The sequence below is a fragment of the Bubalus kerabau genome, chromosome 18 (genome assembly GCF_029407905.1).
Source record: "Bubalus kerabau isolate K-KA32 ecotype Philippines breed swamp buffalo chromosome 18, PCC_UOA_SB_1v2, whole genome shotgun sequence".
NCBI classification, from domain to species: Eukaryota; Metazoa; Chordata; class Mammalia; order Artiodactyla; family Bovidae; genus Bubalus; species Bubalus kerabau.
In genome coordinates this window covers 11,879,827-11,902,551 of record NC_073641.1, presented here as the reverse complement: position 1 = coordinate 11,902,551, position 22,725 = coordinate 11,879,827, and the positions used below count along the sequence as shown (strand labels likewise).

General features: G+C 36.3%; 1 protein-coding gene across 2 annotated transcripts in view; it reads left to right on the top strand.

Moving 5' to 3' along the window:
- The window catches only part of BDP1 (B double prime 1, subunit of RNA polymerase III transcription initiation factor IIIB), an 83,757-nt gene that overhangs the window by 38,732 nt on the left and 22,300 nt on the right, over positions 1-22,725 (top strand). For both annotated transcript variants that reach the window (XM_055555017.1, XM_055555018.1), the window contains exons 18-31: positions 422-606; positions 1,055-1,277; positions 2,859-3,037; positions 3,955-4,162; positions 5,081-5,217; positions 8,717-8,915; positions 9,167-9,354; positions 10,170-10,551; positions 11,176-11,301; positions 16,502-16,538; positions 17,001-17,096; positions 18,798-19,026; positions 19,514-19,674; positions 22,151-22,301. In XM_055555017.1, the coding sequence (XP_055410992.1) occupies positions 422-606; positions 1,055-1,277; positions 2,859-3,037; positions 3,955-4,162; positions 5,081-5,217; positions 8,717-8,915; positions 9,167-9,354; positions 10,170-10,551; positions 11,176-11,301; positions 16,502-16,538; positions 17,001-17,096; positions 18,798-19,026; positions 19,514-19,674; positions 22,151-22,301 (2,501 nt within the window). The remainder of the gene's footprint in view (positions 1-421; positions 607-1,054; positions 1,278-2,858; positions 3,038-3,954; positions 4,163-5,080; positions 5,218-8,716; positions 8,916-9,166; positions 9,355-10,169; positions 10,552-11,175; positions 11,302-16,501; positions 16,539-17,000; positions 17,097-18,797; positions 19,027-19,513; positions 19,675-22,150; positions 22,302-22,725) is intronic.

Genomic DNA, 22,725 nt, shown 5'->3' with positions numbered 1-22,725 from the left:
TACCTGTATCAGTTTTTCTCTTTATTTCCTGCCCCACCTCATTTCACTTTACTTTTAAAAGTTCCTTTTATTAAAAGTTTCCAGTTCATTGAAGTTGCAGATATTCTAACATTTTCTAGTTTTCTAACTTTTTTTGGATAGGTAATGGTGTTTGTAGTTTGGAGAAAACATAATGTACAATATATAGAAAGACTTTCCTAAATTCTGTGTTTCACCATTTGTAAATTAAATTTCATTTTATTTAAAAATGAAAAACCTCCAAACTTCTGTATTTTTAAAGACAATAGAATATATAGGCTTTTGTTTGAAATGTATGACATGGCCGAGAAGTTGATTTCTGTTTTACCATAAGCTCTTTTCGCATAGAAAAATCTGAACGAACTTTTTGGCCAACCCAGTATATGTGCCGATTTATTTCCAGGACTTGGGCAGGGAAGTGCTATCCGTGGTTCATACATCTGTAGAAGAAAAAAATTCTGAAAAGGAAGTGTCAAATCAGTTGAGTCATTTGAACATTTCTTCGCAGTCTTCGGAACTTGATAAAGTAGAAGACCAGAGGATGCGACCTCCAGGTGTTCCAGAGCAGTTTTCAGATATTAATTTAAGGTACAAGTATATAGGTCTGTGTGCTTTTGAAGAGAAAGATATAAAGTTAAATTTGCAGATTATGTTAAACTAAAGTTTTAAGACATACCATCTGTAGTACAGTGTTGAAAATTTTAAGCTGGTTTGGGGGAAAACTGGGAGAGGTTTGAGGTCATTTTGACAGTAGATTGTGAGAATCACCAACATACAAAATTGTGTGCAACACATACTTTTAAGTCATTACACGTGTGACAAACCTGTATTTTCTTTGTGCAAAGATGCTATAATTCCTGGGCTTATTCCTGGATTGTACCACTCATGTTTTTCAGAATCTACCAAATAGTCCGATTTGTTTTCCTTCTAAGACTTAGAATTAAATATTTACTGCCAGTCTCTAAGGTTGTCCTAAGACTCCACTCCCACTGCCCCTTCATTTCATCCTAAAGCTTGATAATCCTTGTTCCAAAAGCAAATCTCTTCCTCAAGAACAGACGCCATGTGAAGTTAAGCTGACACCTTTTGTGAGAAGTAGATTCAAAAGACCTAAACCAAACTTAGCAAGAGCAGCTTCAAAAAGAGAGACTACGAAAGCAGAAAAGCATGCACCTGGGAAGGAGGTGGAAGCTGATAAAACAGAGACAGTTGTGATACAGCAGAACTGTGAACAAATGAGTACTTTCCCTTCTCAACATGTGAGTGTTATTTAAAATGGAGGTTTTCTGTCTTAGTTATTACAGTTATTAAAGTAAAACATTTGGAGTGAAAGTTTGCAAATATTTTCTCATGTTATTTTAAAACATGTATTTGTTTGACTGCATTGGGTCTTAGTTGCAGCACGTGGGATTTTTGTGGGCTTCTCTTTAGTTACAGTGCATGGGCTTAGTTGCGCCGAGGCATACAAGGTCTTTGCTCCCTGATCAGGAATCGAATCTTGAGTTCCCTGCACTGGATGGTGGATTTGTAATAACTGGACCACCAGGGAAGTCCTTCTCATGTAATTTTTACTGTGTTTGATATTATTGTTGCTGAACTTAATGTACCTCATTATTCCACATGGTTTTTGTAAGAATCTCAAATCTCTGATGATGGACAAATATCAGGGGAAGGATTTTAAGAGGCCCCAGCTGTAGTTCAAGTTATAGAGCTACATTATGTGACCTAAAGTTCATTATGTGACCATAAGCCATATAATGCAGCCACTTTCTTCACAGGGAGATTGAGAATGACAATCCATCTTTATTTCACTCTGTTGTGAAAGTGAAATAAAAAGTTAAAAAGCATGATATGAGTTAAAAGAGATGATTTTTATTTACTTGATAAACATAGTCTATAAGAGATCAAGAAGTATGATACAGCATCAGAAACCTTGAAATGAAACGTTCACACTAATAAGTTGAGTGCTGTAAATGTACAAAGTACCTTTTTGAATTGAAGTTCTTTTACAGCTTAACTTAATTCTTGCTATACTTGAATATTTGTGCTTTTTCCTCCTAATCTTATATTTAAAAAAGATAAATCATGGAAATTCCCTGGCAGTCCAGTGGTTAGGATTCTGTGCTCTCACAGCTGAGGGTCTAGGTTCAGTCTCTGGGGAACTAAAATTCCATAAGCTACATGGCATGGCCCCCTCCTCAACCCTCTAAATCACTTTTTGTTGATTATCTTATCCAATTATAAAAATTTCAAATAAAAAAAAAATCATCTAAAAAGTTAGTCCTTTATAATGTTCTGTCTCTTCCTCCCAAGTTAATCCCAAGTAGCAATTTAAAATATATCTGTCTAAACTTTTCTGTATAGATACTTATTTATATAAATAATAGAATGTATTTGGTATTTTCATTGTTTTCCAAAAATAGCATCATATCATAATTTTTTTCATGTACAATATTGTGAACATCTTTTTGGATCAGTATATACAAGTTAAACTTCTTTTAAGTGACTGTATTATTACATTGTAAAGAAATTATAATTTATTCAGTTGCCTACTGATTTGTCTTATTTCTAGTTTTTTTTTTTTTTTCCTTTTTTTTGGGGAGCTAGCAGCAGCATTATATTGCTACAATAAATATCCTTGTTATAATTTATTAGATCCTTATTTGAGTGCTTTTATAAGATACATTTCTATAAGTAGAATTGCTGGGAATTAAAATTATTGATTGATACTGCCCTATTTGCAAAGACTATATCAATTTATTCTTCTAATCGTTTATAAAGTTCTTATTTCCCTATACTTTTACCAACCCTCGATGAAATTTTTTTTGTCTACCTTCTAGGATGTGGCTTCTCTAATGACATCAAGAGAAAAAGACAAATTAGATCACGGTCCAGAGGAGACTGTGATATTACCATGTGTGCAGACTGAAAAGGACCTTTCACCTTTGAGTTCTTGTGAATCTAAAGAGGAGTCTCAGTCCACACAAGTCCAGGAAAAGGAATCACTTGTTTCTATGCGGTAAAAAGTGATAGTTTTTTAAAAATCTAAAATAGAATCATTTCAAGTATTCATTTTTTTTAAGATGTGTTAGTGTAGTTTAAAAGTGAGTATCAAGAGTAGTTGGTTTATTTTTTATTCATGTGGCAGACTGCCTAAAATAGAAAATCAGTTTTACTTCAACACGTTTTAACACTTGCCTGCTTATATTCACTGTTAGGTGCTTAGAATCTTATGCAAAGCAATGAATTTTAAAAATATGTGTGTATAAGGTATGTATTGATTACCTCTTTAAAAATTTTAGTAAGGTACATATGGGCTTCACCAGTGGCTCTGGTAAAGAATCCGCCTGCCAATGCAGGAAATGCGGGTTTGATCCCTCGTTTGGGAAGATCCCCTGGAGAAGGAAATGGGCAGCCCACTCTAGTATTCTTGCCTGGAAAATGCCATGGACAGAGGAGTCTGGCGCGCTACAGCCCATCAGGTCAGGGAAGAGACAGGACTTGGCGACTAAACAACAACAAAGATACATATAAAATTTACTATCTAACCCTTTTCAAGTGTATTGTCCAGGGGCATTAAGTACGTCATCAGTGTATTGTACACCATCACCACCGTTTATCTCCAGAACATTTTCTTCCCAAACTGAAACTTTATACCCAGTAAAGAGGAACTTCCCATTGCCCCTTTCTCCAGTCCCTGGCAGCCACCATCGTACTATTACTAATGAATTTGGATATTGTAGGTAACCTCACTACTTTTTGAGAATTGAAATAACTTTTTTTTAATAAAATGAGTTATAATCAGAAAGTAATTTCATTTTCCTTTACTGTACAAAATGTTTTTATAGTTTTATTAGATTCAAATTTTATATTTTTACAGTAATTTTCGTTTTTTACAATCAAGCTTTCTTTCTTTTCTCCTGTCCGCTTTTCTAGGACTCATAATATAAACACTTTTGAACAAGGAATAAAGGAAAGGGTTATACAAACTGCTCCACTAGTAAGGGGTCGACTTCAGAGACCCAGACCAAACTTAAGAAAGGCTGGCCAGAGGCAAGTAATAGAAAAAAGTGAAACCAAAGAAACAACTAAGGAAGAAAAGATGCTACAAAAAGATGAAACTGGAGAGAAATTCCTGACTGTGGTGAGTTATTGCTGTGTAATTAAATCAAGCCCTTTAATGCATATGAGAATATCAAATGGTAGCTCAGACTTGGCTTAGAATATAAGCACCTGATGTTTATTCTAGTTAATTAATACATAATGTATTTACTTTTGTTTCAGATTTACTATTGTGGATTTTTTTTTTTTTAATGAAAATAGATTCCCCCTCCCCCCCAACTAACAAACGTATTAATTACAAAAATGTTCAATCAATACAAAATAATACAATAATTACCCCAACATCTCACCACTCTGAGGCAAGCACTGAAAACCTTTTGATATGCATGTGTGTGTGCATACTTACATAAATTTATATAATAAAATCATTGTATGCATATTATTTTGTGACTTACTATTTTTAGCTTGTTATACTAAGTGGTTTTCCATGTCATGAAATAGGAAGTTAAATAATATTTAACTGCTGGGTAACATTCTGCTATTTTGAATGACAATTTAATCAATCTCTTATTAATGGAGCTTTTGATATTAGAAAGAAATCTTAAGCAGTTTAATGCCCCATTTCAACAGATCTTGTTTTTCTGTTCTTTTTTTCTCTGCTAAGGGAAAATCTACATTTAAAATAAAGTGATTGTAATCCTTATTTGCTTCCTCCCCCAATTAAAACCAAATGTATTAAACTCTTTGGGAAGGAGATTCACAATAGTTGGTTATTGTAGTTTTTAATGCATTACATGAATGTATTACTGCAATAATTGAAAATTTCTCTGTGAATTGGCAGTTTTGTTTTGGGCAGCAAAACATGAACATTGCATACACAAGTTTGAGATTTCATTTTAAAAACCTAAATACCTTTCTTAATGATGGAAATATTTTAGGAAGCATGTTCTGTTGCTAAAAAAACCCCCCCAAAACAACTAATATAGTTTTGTCATTTCAGCCAAATTCTCAAATTGCAACCGAAATTGAAGTTGTATCCTCTGAAGTGTCAGAAGGCAGAATGTCTGAAAACCAGAGCCACGTTCTTTTAGAAAACCTTCATATTAACAAAGTAGATGTTTTAGGTGAAAAGATGAGGTGAGTTTGCTTTTAATTAGAAAATCGTAAAACTTTCAAAGATAAAGGTTGGATATTTGAATAATTGGTTTTATGTAATTTCACATTTCATAAGTTTTATGAAAGAAAAATAATTATGAAATTAGAATATTTTAAATCTGCTTCTTGGGACTTCCCTGGTGGTCCAGTGGTTAAGAATCCTCCTGCCAAGGCAGGGACACAGGTTCGACCCCTGGTTCTGGATCCACATGCTGCAGGGCAACTAAGTCTGTGCACCTCAAGTACCAGGCCTGCGTTCTAAAGCCCACATGCCCTGGAGCCCGTGTTCCCCAACAAGAGAAGCCACTGCAGTGAGAAGCCCGTGCAGTGTAACTAGAGAGTAGCCCCTGCTCACTGCAACTAGAGAAAGCCTATGCGCAGCAGTGAAGACCCAGCACAGCCAAAAATAAATAAATAAAAATTTTAAAAATCTGCTTCTTCAAATACCATAAGAATTGCGTGACCAGTGTTCTCTTAGTTTATAACTTAGCTGAGAAGTTTGGCAATCATCCTCATTTTTAAAGTAAACTTTTATGGGAGAGGTTCTTAAGTTCTTTGCATCTTTAGAAATTTACAACCTACTGATAAAATTCATAAATAGGAAGTGCTGTAAAATACATCCTATGTGCTGTCCTTAAAGTTGTGTCCCATGCCAAATGATAAGAATGTTATCTTTTAAATGGAACACTAGATGGTTGAAGATATTTTAGCACTAGTCTTTTTATTTATCACTTGCAATGTACTTCATTATTGATACAGGAGCCCCTGGTGGCTCAGACGGTAAAGAATCTGCCTGCAGTGCAGGAGACCTGGGTTCAATCCCTGGGTTGGGAAGATCCCCTGGAGAAGGAAATGGCAACCCACTCCAGTATTCTTGCCTGAAAAATCCCATGGAAAGAGGAGCTTGGCAAGCTAAAGTCCATGGCGTCGCAGAGTTGGATGCAACTGAGCAACTTCACTTTCACTTTCTTTTATTATTGATGATGTTAAATTAGGATTTGTTAGTTTCTTCTTTTTTAATGTGTAAGGAAAATTTTAAAATCTTCCCTTTCGGGATATGGTTCATGGTCCATCTAATTTTAGTTTATTACACTATTTTTGTAACTAGGTCATGTTTTAGTGAATATTTATTAGTTTTCCTCCAGAATGTCTTCAGCACTTGCAGACCGACATTTGAACATTCTAGCTTTAATTATATGGAATTAACTTGATTTTTGGGAAATGAAAAAGAGATGGTGCTGTATCATTTTTTCACTCTCTGTGAAGCTGTAAGAGTAGGATTTGGGCATGATGTCATCTGTTTGAACAAGTTATGCTATTGATTTAGCTTAACTTTATACAGTCTAGTTTGATTAAGGCAGACGTCTTACATGAAGCACTTACTGTTTTAGTATGAATTTCTGTCATTTCTTTTGTTTCCCTTTATGTGTGTGTATGTGTGTCTTGAAAAGCCTTTTTATATTTGTTTTTCTTTTAAGACTAAGTCTTTAATTTTAATTAGCAAGTGATAAGAGAATGCTTCATTGCAAGAGTCCCCTTGGAGAAAAGCCCTAAATGAAGTGCAGGAGCAAGTCAAGGGATTTGTGAGGAAAGAGGGAACAGCAGTTGAGAAGTACTTCAGGCAAAATCATGTCTGACATGTTTGAGGGCCAGCAAAGGGGGCCAGAGTGAAACGGGACGAGAAAAGAGGAGCAGTTACACGATAGGCAAAGACTGAGCGGGAGAAGCACAGGTTATGTGGGGCCACTGTCAGGATTTTGAGTTTTACTCTAAATGAGCCTTTAAAGACTAGTGACCTTTGAGTTCAGCCTTTCCTAATACCTCATTTATGACTGACTGTAATTTATAATAGATCCAGAGGATTTAAATGGCTTGTTCAAAGTAACATTGGCAAGTTAGTTTTTAAACTTAATGTTTTTAGAATTTATGACTTTTAGACTAGCAGATTACTTTTTACACTCAGCCTTCATATTTTTTAATGAGCTAGATCAAACGTTCAAATTTCTATATGGAAACCCCTTACTCACCCACCCCTTTTAGTTTATTTGTTTAGTTTTGGCTGCGCTGGGTCTTTGTTGTTGCTGAGAAGGCTTTCTTTGGTTGTGACGAGTCGGGGGTCACTCTTCATTGCGGTGCTTGGGCTTCTCATTGTGGTGACTTCTCTTGCTGCAGAGCACAGGTTTTAGGCTCGCAGGCCTCAATAGCTGTGGTGCATGGGCTTAGTTGCTCTTCAGCGTGTGGAATCTTCCCAGACCAGGGATTGAACCCAAGTCCCATGCGTTGGCAAGTGAATTCCTATCCACTGTACCGCCAGGGAAGTTCCCCACCCTCCTTTCCAGCTTTTAGCTTTACCATTACTGATACTTTCTTCAGAGTATATATTCAGTCTAGTTTTAAAGTTAGCATATTCTTATGTCCAGCAGTTTTTTACCTCTTTTAACCCCAGTAGCAGGTTGAGCTTATATATATATATTTAATAATTAAGTACCTTTGTAGAATCACATTTGACTGTAAGTTACTTATACTTGAATATAACATGTTTTCCCAAATACCTACACTGGTAATGCCTACACTGGAATGTATTAGCTAGCATCATAACCTTGTTAGAACATCTTACGAACTTCCTTGGTGTTTCACTGCTGGATGAACTTAGCAGGATTGGAACATTTAGAAATGTAACTACTTTGTCTTCTAGGTAATTTATTAGAAATATTACTTAAGATTAGTCTTTAATGCAGCTCTTTCAGAGAACTCATGATTGATACTTACATATCCAGTTTTTCTTTATCCAGATTATATTAGTTTTAAACTTCTTAATTCACATGGTTGCCAGTTATTATATATTTCACAGGAAACTTTAGGATAGCTGTTTGTGTTGCCTTGGGAGCTATGGCTACTGTATTGAATGTTAAAACCTTGTCTTTCTCTGACTTGGCAGATACATATGGGTTTATTTTGATTTTTATGACTGGCTGTCAATAAACCCTTTTCTATGAGTTGACAGGCATGTGGTGGGAGAACAGACTCTAGCTTTCAAATCTGCTCTTGAACTAGAAGAATCAGCGTTGTTGGGACCAGTGTATATTTGTTCATGCTTCAGAGCCCAGTTGAGGGATTTGTTTTAAAATGTCATTATGAAATCCATCTTCAATTACTGGCATTTTTGTTTTGTATCTAGTTATTTCTCTGAAAATTAGTTAAAGTAGCATGAAACCACACTCCAGAATCAATGAATGAAAGTTAAAAAAGATTGAATATCAATATATTAATATGAATCTATTCTTCAGGCTAAGTGGAAGTTATAAAAGCTTTTAATGTTCTTTCATATCAGCACATGAGGTTTCGTTTTATATGTTTAGTTTTATAGCCTATTTATGTCCTTTGAACATAGAATTGGTTTGTACCCAGAATTGTTTAACTACAGTTGCATCAACAGGAATTCTGATTTTGGTTCTTCAACATGATTTGTATTTCATTCTAGACATGGACATGAAACGTATGTTCCTAGTCCACCACAAATGATAAGAAGACAGTTCGAAAGGGCTAAGCCAAATTTGGGAAGAGCACAAAGTAAGAAAGAAGCATCAGACATAGAAGACAGAGCAGATCAGAGGAAGGCAAGGAAGCCAGAAGATAGTTTGTCGCAGCATGAAGATTCTGACAGCCAGCTTCTTCAAAAAGTAAGTTTGAAAAAAAATTTTTTTATCAGTGGGCTGTTTTATCTATATCATGAAAGAGAACATTTAAACAATGATTTTGCTTTTTGTATTATAACTATTTTCATGAAAGCTGATTGACTCTCCTAATATTTTGATAGTTTAGAAACCAGTTGTGTATACGTGTGTAAGCGTAGTGCTTTAAGCCAAACTACCAAACCAAATTACCATACAGATTGTTTCCATAATATCAGCTGTTTATTCTTAAATTTAAGGGAAAACCTGAGCTTCTGACATCTCTGGAGGTTTCAGCAAGAAAAGATTCTGTAGGTTCCAAGGAGACTGAATTGGCAAAAAAAGATGCTCAATCAGAAGTTGAACCATCTGGAAGTGTTGGAGAGAAGACTGGAGAGGATAATTCTGTGTGTGCAGTTGTTGAAAAGCAGTGTATCAGTAAACCAAGGTAAAGTTTTATTTAACAAGTGCTTTCAGAATAGTAAATACAAATAATATTCCTTATGGATGTCCTACTCTTAATTTATTGATAAGAGTAAAAAGTTTTGTTAACAGAAGTGTGGGTTGTTTTTTACTGACAGGTCTCTTTCTTTCCCACTTTTGATTTTTATTTACTCAAATTTACTTTTTAAAAATAATCTCTGAAAGATTTTTCTTTCCTACATTTAAACTTTTCTGGGTATTGAGTATATGAGGCATGAGCAGGAACCTGACTAAAGAGTAGTGTGTATTGCCTAAATAACTAGGATGCTAATTTGAATGGAGTGACAAACACAAGTGAAGGGTATCCTTTTCCCATAGTTTTCAAGGAGAGTGGAAGGGAGCCTGAATTCTAAAAAAATATTGCTATGATGGATTTCCATCTTTTTTACTTTAACCTAATCTGTTTACCTAGTAAGATAAACCATATGACTTTTTGATCTCTTATTTTGTATTTATTGGCCCAGTGTTCTTTATCCTTTTTTCTTCTAATAATTTCCAGTCTTGTATTTCATCGTCACTTAAACAACAAGGGGAGAAATGGCTCACAATTAAAAACTTACTGTGAAAAATTTGTAGGTAGATAACTAAGATTTAACTCTTGAGTGAGAAACTAGTAACTGTAAATTCCTCTCATTCTCTTCACAGCATGTATTGACAGAATGGGTGGTGAGCATTTTATATTAATGGCTTGAATTGAGATTTCACTTTAAAAGTTGAGATTTCATTATAATCATCCTTGTGCACGTAATGACTATGTTGCTATTTTGATTAAACATCCAGCTCCCCTCAATTGTTAAAAGAACCAGATAACTCTAAAATTGCTCTGGATCGAAGAAGAGCGCTCTCTTCTGCCTCTGAGCGTGAGATAGATCATAGTAGAAGGAGAGTACGTCGAAAGGTTAAACCCAGCATCCCCAAAGGGCGTGGCTCAAAACGAAGTCGGAGTAAGACCTCTAAGAAGGAGCCCAGAGCTTCCAGGTCTGTGCTGGTGACTCTTCGAGCTTCCCAGGAAGAAGACGAAGATGATGGTGAAGACTTTGACTATGAAGAAGAAAGCTATCATCTTGCTCCCGAAGAAGTAAACAAGGCTCCAGTGTTTGTACCTATTGGTCTCAGATCTCCTGAACCTGTTCCTGTTCAGATTGAGGAAACTATGGAAGAGGTAGTTTGACTTTGGAATCCTTGGAACTTTATCTTACTTGTTTTTTGCTTTTGATGGATCATTATCTCTTCTCCTAGCGATATTAGAATCTGAGGATTACTAGTGTAATTTGTTTGGGGCCTAAATTAGTAGAAATAGACTTGTGTGGCCTCCTGTGTTTGCTCAGCCCCTGCAGCTCAGGCCCAGCTCAAGGTAGTGAGTATAACAGCACTAAGACAAATTAATTTCACTTGCAGGCAGGGACCGGCTTGTCTTATTGAGCTATGTATTCTTATACCTATAGCCTTCTCGTTTTTAGGAAGCATTTCATAAATGTTGACAGACTAATGAGAGAAATTGTGGGAAAGTAGCGACAAGTTGGGGATCATGGAAAGTAAAGTGCTGGTTACTAAGAAAATTAGCTCTGGATGTTTTGCTTACTGTTTGTAAGAATCACAAACCCTTCAAAGCCCTTAAACGTTTCATTTTTGCCAAGATGATGTCAGTCAATAAGAATTACTGTATTGTAGGTTTTTAAATTGTGTATGAATGTGAATTATCTCTTCAGTTTAATATTTTATGATTCGTTTTGTTTTCCTGTGATGGTATGCCAAAATGAAATAATGAAACTTTTCATGTTGGCAGCTTGTAATCCCCACGAATGTCACAGATGTAGGATGCATAACTGTTGTTGAACATCAACTTCCATCAAACATAGATGTGATTCCTCAAGAAATGAGACGAGAAGAAAATTTGAATACATTATCAGTTGTAAGCATCCGTTTTATTATGTTTTACCTCTAATTCTTTGTTTACTTTCAAAAGACTCAGAGTTTATTTTGAAAGCTTTAGGTTTATAGTTAGTTCCTAACTTGTATGATTGGCATTATTGTTTCTAGGAGCTGAAAGTGTAAATGGTAGAAACTAGTGAATAATTTATAGATTTTATATTTGACTTGAAAAGTATAGATTTTTGTGTATGGGAATAGCTCTTAATATCTTCTTAGACTTACGTTAAAATTCTGATGCATTAAATATTACTAAATTTCAGTTATCTAAAACATACTTAGTTGCCTTTTGCTTGGCGTACTCTTGCTCACTTGCTTGGTATTTAACTTGTTTTTATAAATGAAGTCTTATAACTTTTTAAAAAAACAGCTTTATTAAGATACAGTTCACGCACCATTCAGTTTATCCATTTAAAGTATACATTTCATTGGTCTTTAGATATTGGCACAGTCCATTTTAGAACGTTTTTGTCACTTCAAAAAGAAGTCTTGTGCTCATTGATAGTTGCTCCTCATTTCCTTCCAACTTTCCCCAGACCTAGGTGACCAGTGACCTATTTTTTGTCTCTATAGATTTCTCATTCTGGACATAAACACACAGTATGGTCTTTATTCATTCATCTGTTCATGGACATATAGATTGTTTCCATCTTTTGGCCATTATAAATAATGCTGCTATGACCATTCGCATCCAAGTTTCTGTATGGACATATTTTTCATTCCTCTTGGGTACATTCATGGAAGTCTAATTGCTGTGTCATATGGTAACTTTGTTTAATCATTTGAGGAACTAGCAGACTGTTTTCCAAAGTTACTGCATCATTTTATATTCCCACCAGTGATGTATGAGAATTACAGTTTCTTCACATCCTGACTTTTTTAATTTATTTTACTTTTTGGATCTAACTGTCCTAGTAGGTTTGAAATGATACCTATCATTATGGTTTTAATTTGTATTCCCTAATGATTAATGATGTTGAGCATCTTTTCATGTGCTTTTATTGGCCATTTTTATATCTTCTTTGGAGAAAATGTCTGTTTGGAGTCTTTGCCTATTTAAAATTTATTTTGGTCCATTTGTCTTTTTTTTTTGAGTTGTAAGAATTTTTTTATATTCTTGATACAAGTTCCTGATTGTATAGATGGTTCTCAAATGTTTTACCTCATTCTGTGGGTTGTTTTTTATTTTCTTGACAGTTTTTTAGAGTACTTGGAGTTCCATTTATCTGTTTTTGTTGTTGTTGTTGCTCATGCTTTTACTGTCACATCTAAGAATCCTTTCCCAAAGCTAAGGTCTTGAAGATTTACTCCTGTTTTACATTTAAGTCTTTAATCTATTTTGAGTTATTTTTTTTTTTTTTGGCCATGCCGTGTGGCTTGTGGGATCTTAGTTCCTTGACCAGATCTTGAACACGGGTCCCCAGCAGTGGAAGCACCAAGTACTAACCACTGAATTGCCAGGGAGTTTTCCTCATTTTGAGTTAATTTTTATATGGTGTGACATTAGAGTCCCAGTTCATTCTTTTGCATATGACTGTCTAATGGTTGCATCATTTCTTTGAAAAAACTGTTCTTTCCCCATTGAAGTTCTTTTATTTTTGTCAAAAATTATTTGGCTGCAGATACGTGGACTCTCAATTCTAGTCCATGGACTTATTTGTCTGCCTTAATGCTGGAGAGGCTCTATTGTTTTTTGTTGCTCTGTAATAAGTTTGGGAATTTAAAATAGGATGACTTACACTTTTTTTCTGTTTTTAAGATTGTTTTGGCTATTGTGGGTCTGTTGGAATTCATATGAATTTTAAATCAATTTATCAGTTTCCAGAAACATGTCAGTTGAGATTCTGATTGGGATTGCATTGAATTTGTAGATCAGTTGGAGGAATAGATATTGCCTTCATAACAATGTTGAGTCTTTCAGTCAATGGACATGGAATATATTCCCATTCACTTAGCTCTTCTTTGATTTCTTTTGACAGTGTTTTGTAGTTTTCAGAGTATGAGCTTTGCGCTTCCTTCATTTGCAAGTATATTTTTATTTTTCATGCTATTGTGAATGGAATTGTTTTCTTTAATTTCAAATTTGGCTTGTTTATTACAAATTTATAGGACTACATTTGATTTTTGTATATTGATCTTGTATCCTGCAACTTTGCTGGACTCATTTATTCTAACAGTTTTTCAGTGGAGTCCTTAGGATTTTCTACATACAAGATCATGGCATATACGAATAGAGGTAGTTTTACTTCTGCCTTTCTGTATTACTTTTGTAGGGCTACTGTAACAAAGTACCATGATCTGAGTGGCATATTCTGTCATAGTTCTAGAGGCTAGAATTCCAAAATCAAGGTGCCGCTGGTGATGGCAGTTGCTGGCAGTCCATGTCATTCCTTGGCTTGTGGCAACACAATCCAGCCCTGCCTCCCTTGCCCATGATGTTGTTCTCCCTGTATGTGTGTCTGCTTTTCTTATGAGGACAGCAGTCTGACTGGATTAGGGCTAACCCTAACCCACTATAACATCATCTTCACTTGATTATATGTAGAAGACCCTGTTTCAAAATAAGGTCACATTCACAGTACTGGTGGGTAAGACTTCAGCGTGTCTTTCTGGGGGATATAATTCAATTTATCACACATTCCAGTCTGGATGTCTTATTTCTTTTCTTGCTTTAATTACCATGTCTAGAATTCCAGTACAGTCTGATTATAGGAAGGGAAAAGCACCCAGTCTTTCACCATTAAGTTTGATGTTCAGTTCAGTTCAGTCGCTCAGTCGTGTCCGACTCTTTGCAACCCCATGAATTGCAGCACGCTAGGTCTCCCTGTCCATCACCAACTCCCAGAGTTCACTCAGACTCACGTCCATCGAGTCAGTGACACCATCCAGCCATCTCATCCTCTGTCGTCCCCTTTTCCTCCTGCCCCCAATCCCTCCCAGCATCAGAGTCTTTTCCAGTGAGTCAACTCTTCGCATGAGGTGGCCAAAGTATTGGAGTTTCAGCTTTAGCATCTTTCCTTACAAAGAACAGCCAGGATTGATCTCCTTTAGAATGGACTGGTTGGATCTCCTTGCAGTCCAAGAGACTCTCACAGTCTTCTCCAACACCACAGTTCAAAAGCATCAATTCTTTGCCGCTCAGCTTTCTTCACAGTCCAGCTCTCACATTCATACATGACCACTGGAAAAACCACAGCCTTGACTAGACGGACCTTTGTTGGCAAAGTAATGTCTCTGCTTTTGAATATGCTATCTAGGTTGGTCATAACTTTCCTTCCAAGGAGTAAGCGTCTTTTAATTTCATGGCTGCAGTCACCGTCTGCAGTGATTTTGGAGCCCCCCAAAAATAAAGTCTGACAGTTTCCACTGTTTCCCCATCTATTTCCCATGAAGTGATGGGACCAGATGCCATGATCTTCGTTTTCTGAATGTTGAGCTTTAAGCCAACTTTTTCACTCTCCTCTTTCACTTTTATCAAGAGGTTTTTTAGTTCCTCTTCACTTTCTGCCCCAAGGGTGGTGTCATCTGCATATCTGAGGTTATTGATATTTCTCTTGGCAATCTTGATTCCAGCTTGTGTTTCTTCCAGTCCAGCGTTTCTCATGATGTACTCTGCATGTAAGTTAAATAAGCAGGGTGACAATATACAGCGTTGACGTACTCCTTTTCCTATTTGGAACCAGTCTGTTGTTCCATGTCCAGTTTGATGTTAGCTGTGGATTTTTCATAGGTGCTTTTTTCCAAATTGAAAAGTTCCATTCTGTTCCTACTTTGTGTTAAGTGTTTTATTATGAAAGACTGTTGGAATTTGTCATATGCTCTTTCTGCACCTCTTGAGATGATCATCTAATTGTTGTCTTTTATTGTATTGATATGATGTAACACATTGATTTGAATTTTGGATGTTAAACCGAAAAGTTGGATCCCTGGGATAAATTCTTCTTAGTCATGGCATATAATTTTTTTATGTTGTTGGATTCAATTTGCTAGTATTTTATGGAGGATTTTTTTTGTCCATATTCATAATAGATACTAATCTATTATCTATGATAATCTGGTACCAAATTTTTTGTGATATCAGGAACTGAAAGCCCTCCAGCTGTGGCCCTCAGGGAGAAAGGTCCCAGTTTTCTTGGCTGCAGCAGTCTGAGGTAGAGTTTCTGCCTCACTGAGCTGAAAGGAGGGAGAGAACAGTCTTAGTTCAAATAGCACAGACTTTCACCTTTGTTACTGATTTTCAACAGTTTTTCAAACATATGAGCATCTTATGCCTTTAAGATCTAGAGGCTTTAAATGGTGGCTTCTTAATAAATGTTGCCAGTTTCACTGAGGAGAAGGCCAGCAGAGCTCCTCATGTTGCCATGCTGGGCATAGATCCTGTAACTACTTCTCTCTCTCTCTTTTTTTTTAATTTTAATACATTATTTATTTATTTAAATGATTACTTAATTTATTTTGGCTGTGCTAGGTCTTGGCTGCTGCACTGGCTTTTCTCTAGTTGCAGACAGCAGGGCTACTCTCTAGTTGCGGTGTGCGGATTTCTTATTTTGGTGGCTTCTCTTGTTGCACAGCAGGGGCTCTAGGGCCTCCGGGCTTCAGTGGTTGCAGAATGTGGGCTCAGTAGTTGTGGCTCCCAGGCTCTGGAGCACAGGTTCAGTAGTTGCAGGGCACAGGCTTAGTTGTTCACGGCCTGTGGGATCTTCCTGGATCAGAGATTGAATCCAAGTCTCCTGCATTGGCAGATTGATTCTTTACCACTGAGCCATCAGAGAAGCCCATATACGTTCTTAATTTGCTAAAAGTTTTTAAAGTTTGAAGCCAACTAGTAGTATAAAGAATTCATGATATTCTTCCGACCTTGGTTTCCATTGGGTCAAAACTAGTAGCAGGTATGACTAAAGGTGAAGGATTATGAAAGTAAGAAAGGCAGATGCTTGTTACATATGACTACAGTTAAAATTTGCATATAAGGAAAAGGTAAAAGAAGGAGCAAGAGTTGAAAATATTTGACTGTTAAACTCCATTTCTGTTGTTTATGAAATGTTATAAATAATTATAAATTTCCACTCCATTGTAACCACAGGCACTGAAAGACCTGTAAAATGTAGTGCTTTTAGATATACAGAACATGTATTTGGGAAAATATATAAAATATTATTAATGGTTTTCTTTTGCTGTTTTAGGAAATGACCGTAGGTGGACATTCCCAAGCTGAAACAGGTAACTGTTAATAAGGAAACTGCTAAAAATTCTTGGTTAAGCCCAACAAGCACAGTGATTTAGCAGTGGTGATAGTAAATGAGTCAGTTTGCTGAAAAGTTGAAGGAGAAGATTTAGCAGGTAAATGTATTATTTCTAGGAGAAACTTGGATTCTTGGAATGCTGGTTTAGAGAGTGATTAACTGTTTAATAAAGAAGTATGTATTTTCTCTGATAATGCACAGATGTGAATATTTCCTTTGAAGGTATTGAGTTATTTAATGGGAAGGAGGCACTTTCAGTGGGTTAAAGTCAACAGTTGTTACTTTCTTTATTTGTAGTATATAAACTAACCCTAGTAAGGGGTTAGTGGTATGGAAACTTGTTAATAGAGGGTAAACATCTACATTGAAATTCTTTTCTAAAGAAACAAACTTAATTTTCCAGATTCATTCTTCTATTAATGTTGGTTTGGTTTTTCAGAAAGTACCAACGATGGGAGCACTGAAGCTGCCATAACCCTACTGACTATGGGAGATCTGGTGTTGCAGTCAGAGATTAGCCCAGAACAGAGTGATGGTAAGAATAAAAGAGAAGTCCTAACAAAAGAAGAAACCTTTAAAATCCAGTGTTTAAGAGATTATACTCATATTTGAATATTAAGTGACTATCTGCCTTTTTATATTTGAAGTTAGTGTCACTTTGTTATTTTTCTAGAAAACGTAATATGTATGTATATGATCCCTGGGTTGGGAAGCTCCCCTGGAGGAGGGCGTGGCAGCCCGTTCCAGTATTTTTGCTTGGAGAATCCCCATAGACAGGAGCCTGGCAGACTACAGTCCATGGAGTTGCAAAAAAGTCAGACACAACTGAGCAATTAAACACACACACATGTATTGATCCATCCTACTTACTTGGCCCTCCAAATGTAGTGGCCTCTGTTTTCACATAGTGCACTGGGTTTACTAAGGATAATAGGTATTCATGGAATAGTTAATCTGCTGAATCCTCTACCTTTATCATCATAAGTATCATTGGTCAGCTAAGTTCATTGATCACTGATCACTCTGTGCATGTTTCTTTGGCGGAGAAGCTGCTGCTTTAGATAGACTTCTCAATTCCATGACAGTCAAATACAGTGTGGAGGATAGTAGCAGTCATAGAGATTATTTAGACTATTATGTTGGTCTAAATATGTGTCAGCCAAGACTTTTAGTATTTTATTTTAGCCTGTGGTCTTTACTGTCAAAGTACCTTCTACTTTGTGTGTGTGTGTGTGTGTGTGTGCACGCGCGCGCGCGCGCGTGCGCTCAGTCATGTCCAGCTCTTTGCAACCCCATGGACTGTAGCCCGCCAGGCTCTCTGCCCATGGAATTTTCCAGGGAAGAATACTGGAGTAGGTAGCCATTTCCTACTTCCCAGGGATCTAACCTGCATCTCTTGAATTGACAGGTGGATTCTTTTCCCCTGTGCCCCCTGGGAAGCCTGCCTTCTACTTTAAGTATATTAAACAGATAATTATGTTAATTATGCTGCTTTAATTATTTTAACTGCAGGTTACTCCTGACGAGTAACCTGCCATTGAAGTGTCAGCCTTCTAGGCCTATGACTGTATAATTATCAGGGAAGTTTCTTGATTTGTGTTCCCTGTAGGACCCCTTTTTCAATGGGAAAGTATTGCATTGCAACCTGTCACAAATGTCTAGCACGTAAAATACTGGTTTTAAAAAATCATAAATAAAGATAATCCTGTCTTGAAATTCATCTGAGGTTATATAGTTACTGAAAGTAACAAAAGGATTTATTTATAATAACAAAGTTTCAGTCTGTAAGAATTATTAAACTTAGAACATGTCAAGTTGCTAGCATGAGATATGAGGTCATAAATTTAAACTTGGAACCAGAAAGAGCATACTTTAAAAATAATATAGATATTTAGTTTCTCAAATGTGTTTTACCCATTTTATCATTCCTTCAGTCCTATCCTTAATGAATTTAATAAATCTTTAACACATTGTTTATTCAAAAAAAGAAAAAAAAATATTAGGGACTTCCTTGGTGGTCCAGTGATTAAAACTGTGCTTCCACTGCAGGGGATACGGATTTAGTCCCTGGTTAGGGAACTAAGATCCAACATGTTGTGCAGTGTGGTGGTGGCCGCACTCCCCTGCAAAAAAAAAAAATTAAAAAAAAAAAAAATTTGGCAGTTGCTGCATGTTGAAGGATTTATTTGGACATCTATTTGTGTCAATTTTAATTTTCTGTTTTTTTCTGCAATAGGAATATGTGTACTTCCTGATGCTCATTCAATCGATCAAAGCCATATTCCTTTTAGCCCAGATAATGTAAATCTCAAAACTGTTCATGAATGTCAGGAACCTTCTTCATCTGTCCATAGTACATCTCCATCAGTAGAAGAAAACAAGATTGTATTGGATGTGGATAAACAGAATACTAAAGAAGAAATTGGTTTGACAGAAGAAGTAAAGGAAAATACTACATCCTCCAGGTTTATTTTGCTTTATTAAACTATTACTGTTTTTTGAGCTTTACAAAATAAATTACAGTGTTCAATTTATAAATATATATAAACCAACCATCAACTTGGCTAATACCTTTGAGTAATAATTAATTAAATGTAAAGTGGGCAGTGCTAGTTCTTCACCCTTTAAAAGTAAGGAAGGATTAGCTGATTCTGATTTTAGTTTAATGGTTTACATATTAAAATTAACCACAGTGCATGTTTTAAGCTTTAAAGAAACCATCCTATGTAAATACAGTCCCCGTTTTACAGACCTGGTCCAGATTCTCTTCTTTTCTCAAAGCTTTTAGATATTTCTACCATGTAATAATTTTAGCATTAAGAAATAAACACCCTAGATGATGTAGCTCCTGAGAAGATGGCATTTAACTGTACCAGTGCTGGATAGAGGGAATCAATGTGAGAGAGAGACTTTTTCCACAGTTGATCAGTTTCTCTTCTCACCTGTTTCTAGGACTACAACTTCTGAAGTGACCAATAATTTGAGAAAGAGAAGTAGATTTGCCAAGCCCAAGCCAAATCTTAAGAAGATTTTAGGGACCAAGAGATTTGGTGCTCATCAGAAAGTTCCTAGTTTGTTTGTAACTAAAGGAGAAGAAGTGGAAATTCAAAGAGGTAAACTTTATTGTTCCCTTAAAAGTTACAAAATTACTTTGTCACAAGAAATTTTATTGTCATTTCAAATGGGATATTCAGTTGTTGCAATTATTTTAACCTGACTATTAAAAAGTTAAAACATACAGAAAGTAGAATGAGCTATAAAATACCCATAAATCCACCAACTAGTTTCAGTAGTTATTACCCTTTCACTATATTTACTTGATCATACTTTCTCTTTGTGTATATATATATGTATGTGTATATATATATATATTTCTCTGTGTCTGTTTATATGTCAGTACTCAGGCATACATCTCTTAGGCATATATGCATGTCGCAGAAAACAAGACGGTACCCAAAAGGGAAAAATTTTTTAAACTCCCTCCTTTCTTGGTTTCCCAGTCCCCTAATCCCATTTCCAGTATCAGTTTTTATTATGGACTTCCAGGAATGTTTTCGAGAAGGCAGTGACACCCCACTCCAGTACTCTTGCCTGGAAAATCCAATAGATGGAGGAGCCTGGTAGGCTGCAGTCCATGGAGTCGCTAAGAGTCGGACGCGACCGAGCGACTTCACTTTCACTTTTCACTTTCATGCACTGGAGAAGGAAATGGCAACCCATTCCAGTGTTCTTGGCTGCAGAATCCCAGGGACGGGGAAGCCTGGTGGGCTGCCGTCTATGGGGTCGCACAGGGTCGGACACAACTGAAGTGACTTAGCAGCTTAGCAGCAGGAATGTTTTATCCACATGAGGATCTAAATAAGGGTGTATGTATATACACACATACACACATATATGTACACACATGTATATTCCTTTCAGCAAGAACAAAAATATATGCATATTATATCTACTGTCCAGCATTTCTTTAAGGTGGTGGTTTTGTTGAGATAACTCATATACCATAGAATTCACCATTTAAAGTGTACAATTTGGGAATCCCCTGGCAGTCCAGTGGTTAGGACTGCATGCTTCCACTGCAGGGGCGTGGGTTCAATCCCTGGTTAGGGAATTAAAATCCCACAAGCTGCGCTGCGTGTACCCCCCGACCCCCTGCCAAAAAAAAAAGTACAGTTCAGTGGTTAGTATATTCACCTTTTGGATATTATAAATAATGCTGCTAAGAACATTCATTTATGTGTTTGTGTGGGCTTGTGTTTTTATTTCTCTTGGGTTTATGCCTACAAGTGGAATTGTTGGGTCATGTGGTAATTCTGTGTTTAATCTTTTGAGATACTGCCAAACTGTTTCAAATACAGCTACACCATTTTCTATTTCCGCCAACATTCAGTGAGGGTATCAATTTCTTTGTATCCACCCAAACCTTTGTTAGTATTTGTCTCTTTGAGTATAGCTATCTTAGTGGGTGTGAAGTCCTATCTTGGTGCTTTTGATTTGCATTTTATTTTCCTTTTAACTGATGTTGAGTATCTTTTTATGTGCTTATTTGCATATCTTCTTTAGAAAAACGTCTCCCAAGATCCATGCTCATTTTAGAATTAAGTTGGTTTTCATTATTGAGTTCTTTATGTTAGTGCATTCCATTTTTAAAAATTGAAAAAAATATTTAAATTTTTAATTATTTAAATTTTAAATAGTGAAAAAAATCTTTCCATATGATTGCATAGTGCTCTTGTTCTATTGTTTCAATTTCATTTATTCAATTTTTTCAATGGCCTCACTATATTGTGACTTACATGTTGAACCCTAGTCCCACTTCCTTTTCCATCTGCCCTTCTTGTCAAGGTCTCAACCCCTTAGGGTACTAGTGGGAGCAGGAAAAGCAGTGGTAGGCTGCCTAGATTGTATTCAGTCCTCTCCATATGTAGAGGATCTGAATATTTAGTATCATTTTCCCCGTTTTGGGGTTCCTGGTTTCTAATATTTCCTTTGAGCCAGCAGTGCCTGTGATTCAGTTAGTAAATTCATTTCTTTGGCTTGAGCAGTACCCAGAAGATCTCTCAGTGTGCAGGGTCCAGTTACCTCTTTATATTGACATCATTGTCTTCCTGTTTGTGACATTATTCTTTACAGATCAGCTCTCTCCCCAACACTTCCCCTAGGGTGGACAGCCAGACTTCATGAGTACCCACCTCTAAACCTCTTTGTATGTGTGTTTCTGATTATACTGCTGTTATAATAAAGTAGAAATATAGTTGTTGGTTATGGACAGGGAAGCCTGGCATGCTACAGTCCATGGGGTCTCAAAGAGTCAGACATGACTGAGTGACTGAACTGAGCTAATAATTGTTGTGGCTGCCAGGAGTGAAATAGGTGCAATGCAGATTCATTAATTATCTCATTTACAATAAAAAGTGTAACTGGTCCAGACCACCTTTCTGCCACGTGAAAAAGCTTGCTTTGTGGATTAAGAGAAATTTGGAAGAGCCACTGTATGGTAATCTTTGAAAAAAGAATATATTTCTAATGTGGAGATTTTGACTTTACTATTTTATAAAGTCTATGTTTTAAATGTGTTTTTTATTTAAGAAACAGAGAAAAATGCTTCTCAAGAAACAGAATTAGAAGATAAAAACCTTGGGTCAGTTACAGCAACAGAGAGTACAGAGCAGAGCAAAGTGGCATCTGTACATGGTATTGAAGAGACCGGTATTTCACAAGAAACACACCTAACTGAAAGGTAAGAGAGGAAAGATGTTCTGGGATTTGCTTCATATTCTGGGTCAACTTTGACCATAAGCGGTAGCTGTGAAAATTTGTTCTATTGCATTTAGTATGTCTTTTTTTTTTTTTTTTATTAAATTTATTTATTTTAATTGGAGGCTAATTACTTTACAATATTGTATTGGTTTTGCCATACGTCAACATGAATCTGCCACAGGTGTACCCGTGTTCCCTATCCTGAACTCCCCTCCCACCTCCCTCCCTGTACCATCCCTCTGGGTCATCCCAGTGCACCAGCCCCAAGCATCCTGTATCCTGCATCGAACCTGGACTGGCAATTCGTTTCATATATGATATTATACATATTTCAATGCCATTCTCCCAAATCATCCCACCCTCGCCCTCTCCCACAGAGTCCAAAAGACTGTTCTATACATCTG